Consider the following 7,066-nt stretch of genomic DNA (forward strand, 5'->3'; position numbering starts at 1 on the left):
ATATAATCTACTAGTTGTTTTTGGCCCATGTGGTTAGTTATGGTTCTAATTGGTGGGTTTAGTACCACCTTGGAAGTTTTGAGGTCGGGTGAGGGCAAGTTTATAATCCTTGTCGCTCCAAAGAAGCACCTTTGGGTTAACCCTTTTATATGAAGCGAGGATGTAAGTGTAAGAGACTTGATATGCGTATGCAAGTCCATTCCATGTGAGTAGTTAGGCTGTTATATTAGTAGACTTTGGAGTGGGGTTTTACAGAAGGTTTTCAGAGCATGAATCCTCACTTCACGTGCGTGCGCAGTCATGTACCGAGGTGTGTTTCTAGGATTCTACTGCGTTGTGGTGAGCTGTCCAGGGCATCTGCCTATAATGTGGGGTCCTAACTCAATATCTCATGTGGTCTAGTTGTGTTTGTAGTTGGTGAGTTTAGTACAACCTTCGAAGTTTAGTAAGGTGATGGCTACATTATAATCTTATTGTTCCAAACACAACATCTTCAGATTAATCCTTTTACTCGAAATGAGAACGATAGTGTAATAGAGGTGCTCTGCGTACGTAGGCCTGTTCCACGTGAGGCGCGTGTCTTAAAAGAAGATAAACAAAGCATGAGTGTGTGGGATCCTTGGCATCCACATTATTGTCAATGCAGCCACACTTTACCTATATGTAGTACTACTTAAGAGGCACATTGCAGAGCACATTGAGCTAGCTAGCCAAATCTCATACCATGGACAGCCGGAGCCTTCCAGTGGCAGCCACCGCTGCTCTCATCTTCTTCTCTGTCATAGCCCTGTCAGCGGGTACAGCCATCGTCGAGCACACCTTTGTTGTAAGCATGCTGCTCTTTCATGATTTTAGTTCCAACCACTGATCCGTTCTTAATTTGGACATTTATATGTATATTCATTTACTGATGTTGAAGCATGTACATATGCAGGTGACCCAGGTGACTATGACTCACTTGTGCAAGGATACGCTGGTCACCGTGGTGAATGGGCAGTTGCCCGGGCCGGCGATCGAGGTCACAGAGGGAGACTCCATCGCCGTCCATGTTGTCAACAAGTCACCCTTCAACTTAACAATCCACTGGTAATAAATTATGCACTAGTCAATTGTTCAGTTGATTCATGTGTTCCAGAGAAAAGACCCTACCAGTAACACTCCAAGGTCCAGAAATTTCAGCACTAATACAGATCCAATTGGTGTGTTTCAAGTTCCTGAAACCGTATTGATTCTAGCGCCGCCAATGATGACATTAGTAAAAATTAGTTAGTTTCCATCACTTCAAAATGTCACTGATGGATGAACAGAAAAATCGGTCACTGCATAATGACATAGATTTTCTTTTTGCATTGATCTTTTGGAATTCATTGTTTCGAGTTTTCCTCTTGTAGGCATGGAGTGAGGCAGCTGCTCAACTGCTGGGCGGATGGCGTGCCGATGATTACCCAGCGCCCCATCCTTCCAGACCATAACTTTACCTACCGTTTCGATGCTTCCGGGCAGGAAGGAACCCTATGGTGGCATGCTCATGTCCCCTGCCTCCGTGCAACAATACATGGCATCTTGATCATCCGGCCGAGGCATGGAGCCATCTCCTATCCATTTCCTAAGCCTCATAAGGAGATCCCCATCATTATAGGTATGTGAATTTTCACCATTTGACAGCCTCATAAAATAAAATCAAAATTGCACACTGTTTTCATACTGGACGCAGTCGTTCCCCACTGGCAGCTAGCGCGCAAATTCCATGGGCGCCGTAGGACGGGACGATGGCATACTGTTCCGGCTCCGGGAGGCAATCCGACGTCAGGACGAGCCGCCGGCGCGTCCGAGGGACTTCCTTTTCAGTTTTCCTTTGTTGATTTGCCCCGTTCCAAAATTGCTGCTCAGTCTCGTCAATTCTCCTCCGTATCGGCGTATTTAGCTTCTTGCGTTCCCACGATTCTATAGGTGTTCATTACCATCATTAAGCATTAAGCTATGGCAGGTTCGCGTCTAGGATCCTAGGCCATCGTCCAAAAATGCATTCTCTTCATGGTCATCGGCATGGTCCTTGCCTCCTCATCTTCCTCGTGGCTTCCAGCAACGCGGCAGGTGCCTCTGTTAGCTCTGGGCCTTAGATGCAGCGTTGCACAGGCACACGCGCGCACACCATGCCACGCAGCAGTATACAGGTCCGGCGCGGCGTCACGCGTAGCGTTCGAGGAGGCCCGCGGCATCCGGCCCGGCCACAGCGTGAGCCAGAACGGTACGGTGATCTATACCACCGGGACCTGCTGTGGATCCATAACCTCGACCACGACCCGCTCGATGAAATGTGCCAACCCCGAGCTGTCGAGCGAAGCCAAGTCATCCAGCCACTTCAGCGCTAGGAGCTGATGTGGGGAACGGTGCACCAATTAACCAAAGATGCATTTTAAGAGTTCGTGCAGCTAGATGGCACGAAGGGACAAGTAGAAGTACCGCCGGGCGTATTTTACTCTAAAAATTTCATTAGAAAAAGGATTTGGCTCCGGCCTGTGCAACTGCTGGCAGCCATATATATGCCAACAACATTCTCAGCACATTAGCCGATCCAAAATAACAAGGCAAATAGTGCACAAAGAGAATCAAATAATTATAAAGCAAAGTCGGAAATCTAGCTGGCATACGTTCTATACTTTTATTTCACAATGCTGTGGCTGAACTATTTACTGTTGTGTTCCTGGTAATGACAGGGGAGTGGTGGGACCTAGAGGACCTTGGACAGGTGGACAGGCACTTGAGGCATTATGTGGCTGACGATTACTTCAAAGCGTCCACAATCAATGCCAAGCTTGGAGATCTCTACAACTGCTCTGGTAATCAAACTAGTATTAGACTAATTCATGTCCACGTTGAAATATTATGTTTTATCTCACTGAAGTTTCATGATTCAACTTTGAAGGCGTCGTCGAAGAAGCCTACAAGCTGGACCTGGAGCCCGGCAAGACCTACCTGCTCCGAGTACTCAATGCTGCGCTCTTCTCTGAGTACTACCTCAAGATAGCTGGGCACAAGTTCATAGTGGTTGCTGGCGATGCCAACTACGTTAGCCCCTATACGACGGACACCATCGCGATCGCTCCCGGCCAGACATTCGACGCCCTCGTGGTCGCCGATGCGTCTCCTGGAAGATACTACATGGTCGCCATGCCCAACCAGCCTCCAAAGCCCGACTATCAGAGCCCAGTCTTGCCCACTAGAGGCGTACTGCAGTATAGCAACGGAGCAGGAGGAAATCAGCCCGGTGATGTTCCAATGTCACCAGAGATGCCTGACAACCACAACCATATGCTATCGTTCTACTTCCATGGCAACCTTACCAGCTTGCACCACCCAAGACACCTACCAGTGCCGAAGCGAATCGATGAACGCCTATTCATAACGCTCGGGCTTGGCTCCGTTTGTCGGCAAGGCCAGTCCTGCGAGAGAGGAGCAGAGAGCGACGAGGTCATCGTTGTGGCAACCATGAATAATATATCATACGAGCTCCCCACCGTGTCGAGACCACTGCTAGAAGCCCACTACCAGAACCCCAGCAACATTGACTGGCTGCAAGAACTCCCTGATGTACCACCGCGGGTGTTCAACTTCACTGACAATTCCTTGATCCCAACAGGACCCAAGGAGGAACAGCTAGAGCCGACGTCCAAGGCTGCGTTGGCACGGCGATTCCGGTATGGAGCTGTTGTTGATGTGGTGTTCCAGAGCACGTCAATGTTGCAGAGCGAGTCCAACCCGATGCACCTGCACGGACATGACATGTTCGTGCTGGCACAGGGGAGCGGCAACTATGACATGGAAAGGGATGTGGCGAAGTACAACCTAGTTAATCCTCCACTTGTGAACACCGTGCTTGTACCACGGCTTGGATGGGTGGCTGTCCGGTTTATTGCGGACAATCCAGGTACGAACGTGATTTTAACTTTCTTTTTTTTGGCCAAGGAAGATACAATTATGTAGAACATAACAACTCTTTCTCTTTCGGAATTTGTTATATGAATAACTGTCCTACGATACATTAGCTAGGTTTAAAGTTTGATTTGTATGTATGAGGCTGAAAAGTACCACATGTCAATGCTATAACTTTGTTGTTTATGTTTGCCACGTGTCATGCCTCAAGTCTGTAGTGCTATTAAAAGTTCTTTTAAAAAGGTTTATTGCGCTTTCCTAGTGCAGTGTGAAGTTAAAAAATTAATAATTATTTTCTGCATCTACTAGGTCCTTTGTTCTATTTGGATATCATTTTATTATTAGATCCTTTGTTTTAACCAAATGATTCAAGTACCAATCGATCAATTTCCTTTTAGTTTTCCAACATCTCTGCCGTTGAGTTCACAAAAACAAAAATTTGAAATATAGGAAAGTGTTTTCAAGAGCTAGCACCTCATTGCCCAATTTTTCAAGTTTCAATGAAGCCTATTTTGAAAGTACAAGTTTAGAAATTTTATATAAGCCAATAATTGTAAAGAAATAAAAGGACTAGACTTATTATCCACGTAAAAGTATTCACCTTGAGTTCGTCAGTGATCTACAACTTTTTTATAGAAGAAAATATGTCATGATTATTGCTGCAGTAAAAGATTTATTAACTTATCACTTGAACTACGGATATTTTTAGATACGCACTCATATTTCAGTTGTAGTTGGGATGGGGTGGGTAAGTAGAAACAACAGATCTGATGCTCTCCTTTTTGTTGTATAGGTGTATGGTATATGCATTGCCACTTCGAGTTTCATCAATCAATGGGCATGATAGCATTGTTCATTGTGGAGGACGGACCAACAGCGAACACATCGCTCCCCTCACCGCCAGTGGATTTTCTGACATATGGCGATGATAATAATCTCATGCCAGATGAATACTACCTTTAGAATGAGCAAATTAAGTCCCACGCGTACACTACAACAAAACATAGTGGTAGTCATGCTTGGATTGCTATGCTATTGAAAGCGTATCTATATTTCTTATGCTCCCGGCAGTTGTTAACACACTTTAGTAAAGCACTTCAAAACTTGCAACGTAGATATGTTTTTAAAGTGTTGTTTCTGAATTGTAGACACGTTTGACAAAACGTGTTTATAGTTCTTGACATGGTCCATAGGGAGACGCTCCAGACACACTTTAGTGAAGCGTATCTATAATTCACTAGAGATGAAATAAAGCGTATCTAACCTAAAAATAAAACGTATCTATAGGGGTTGTTTCTTGTAGTGGTAAATGGTGTCTAGACGATAACTATCATAATGGGCTTTCCAATAAAGAAATAAACATATGAGCTATTAGAAGATGTTATACAGATACACGCATACTTGCTATAATATATTTTTTTCACAATCTCCTTGAAATTTGAGTTCAAGTGATTTTGTTGGACTTTTGCTGTATTGTTTCTCTACTTGTTTGCCATTAACTGATATATTTCTCAATGTAAGTTCAATAGAGAAAAAATATAAATTTCAGAAAAACTATGTAAGGAACTGGTGCTCGTATTTAGGGGTGAATTAGGCAACATAAAAACTTAAGGAAAAAGTTCAAATTACTCCCTCCAACTATCGCCCAAGTTCATATGCCCTATAGAAAGGGAGATGAGCTGGAGCTTAAAATCTCTAGTGCATATCGGATTTCCATCAGTGTAACTATAATTCAACACATCCAAGGCTTGAGCTAGAATCGCATGAAAGCTCTTTGCCATTGTTTGACCAAAGATATCCTAAAAGAAACATGATGAAAGTTAAAAAATGTAACATAACTCACAAAAGAATGATTAGATATGTTCCATACCATGCCATATAAATTGAGCTGACAAAGCCTCTTAGTAGTCATAGTCACATTGCTTTCTCCCTCCTCGAGCACCTTTATTCAAAAATATGAGAAGTCTGGTACAAACTACCCATGATCTTTAAGCTGTTGTAGACAGGCCTCCATGATGGAACTTCAATAATGCTCCTAATTGGTGCTTCATCACCCCATGCGGCAATTGATACCATCAGGATGGCCTATCCTGGTTGCATCGAGTTAGCCTGTCCTCCTCGAACATGTACTTGAAAAGAGATCTTTACTCTCATAAAATTCCTTGCACCAACTACCTCGGATTGCACTAAAGGAGAAGTGCCACCTAGAGCTTCGATAACATCTTTGACCTATCTAATAGGTTCGATAAGCTACATTGTATGTAAGTATATTTAGGAATTATTCATGTGTAGCACAAAAGAAACAATTACAAGAGGGAAAGAATATTACTATGTTAGGCATCCATCCTTGGCTTCGATCGCTGCAAGGCAAGTCAATGACGCGATTAGGGAAGTAAATTCCTAGAGGACAAGCCAACGGTGGCTCCTCGAGAATATAGTGTCCGCGGCCACAACAATCATGGCCAAAATAACATCCACTGGCCATAGGCCTAGTGGCGGAGGCGCGGCCGGCGGTGCAGTAGAGGTCGGAGAGGAAGGGCAAGGAGCCGGAGCCTGTGAGGAAGAGGGCAAGGTAAGCACCGCGGAGGCCCGGCAAGTCGGAGCCCGCTAGGAAGAGGGCGAGGTAAGCACCACGAAGGCCCGGCGGCAGGAGCCCGCGGGGGATGGGAGGTGCCGCGGCGGCGGAGTGTCACTCCGGGTTTTAAAGGCAAAACCAGATGGATAAATTACATGTGCACCAGGATCAAGTTTCACACATGCAACGACTTCAGTAAATACCATAGGCAGCGCCAAAATGTAAAGAGAGAGTATTAAATTTATTACATGACCGAAAGTCTTTATTGCGAATGGCAAAATGAGTCTTTATTCTAGCAGCTGAGCTCCAACGATGACAACGACTCCATAGGCAGTTGACTAGTGGCACACGTACGCCTAGAACTCTTCAAAGTCTTTAAGAACCTCCTCAAAGTTGACTTGGTCTGAGCAGCGATTTTAGCAAGGGTGAGTGCACTTGTGGTTGGTACTTAGTAAGCGTGGGGAATGTGTAGTGCAAGATTATGCAGGGATAGGCTATTGTTTAATAGCATTTCAGCATTTTAATTGGTTGGGTAGATTTTATTAGCAATTACTAAGT

At 44.6% G+C, this 7,066-nt stretch overlaps 1 protein-coding gene across 2 annotated transcripts; it reads left to right on the top strand.

The window, feature by feature from the left end:
* The first annotated feature begins 638 nt into the window (after window positions 1-638).
* On the top strand, window positions 639-5,406 carry LOC101777251 (laccase-15). 2 transcript variants are annotated; one of them, XM_022829286.1, is made up of 7 exons: window positions 639-826; window positions 935-1,086; window positions 1,392-1,639; window positions 2,718-2,840; window positions 2,927-3,928; window positions 4,727-4,919; window positions 5,239-5,406. In XM_022829286.1, the coding sequence occupies exons 1-6, from the start codon at window positions 725-727 to the stop codon at window positions 4,894-4,896; spliced, it is 1,797 nt and encodes a 598-aa protein (XP_022685021.1). In that variant the 5' UTR covers window positions 639-724; the 3' UTR covers window positions 4,897-4,919; window positions 5,239-5,406. The 2 variants fall into 2 exon arrangements, with proteins under 2 accessions (XP_022685021.1, XP_004979840.1); XM_004979783.4 differs by lacking the exon at window positions 5,239-5,406 and having other exon boundaries at window positions 4,727-5,047.
* The last annotated feature ends 1,660 nt before the right edge of the window (window positions 5,407-7,066 follow it).

The sequence above is a fragment of the Setaria italica genome, chromosome VIII (genome assembly GCF_000263155.2).
Source record: "Setaria italica strain Yugu1 chromosome VIII, Setaria_italica_v2.0, whole genome shotgun sequence".
Lineage (NCBI taxonomy): Eukaryota > Viridiplantae > Streptophyta > Magnoliopsida > Poales > Poaceae > Setaria > Setaria italica.

What these genes read in the sequence shown, in the direction of transcription:
- LOC101777251 (XM_022829286.1), top strand. Translation starts at nt 725, where the DNA reads ATGGACAGCCGGAGCCTTCCAGTGGCAGCCACCGCTGCTCTCATCTTC. An exon ending in TTCAACTTAACAATCCACTG is followed by an intron (nt 1,087 to 1,391) that starts GTAATAAATTAT and finishes TTCCTCTTGTAG; the next exon opens with GCATGGAGTGAGGCAGCTGC. An exon ending in GGAGATCCCCATCATTATAG is followed by an intron (nt 1,640 to 2,717) that starts GTATGTGAATTT and finishes TGGTAATGACAG; the next exon opens with GGGAGTGGTGGGACCTAGAG.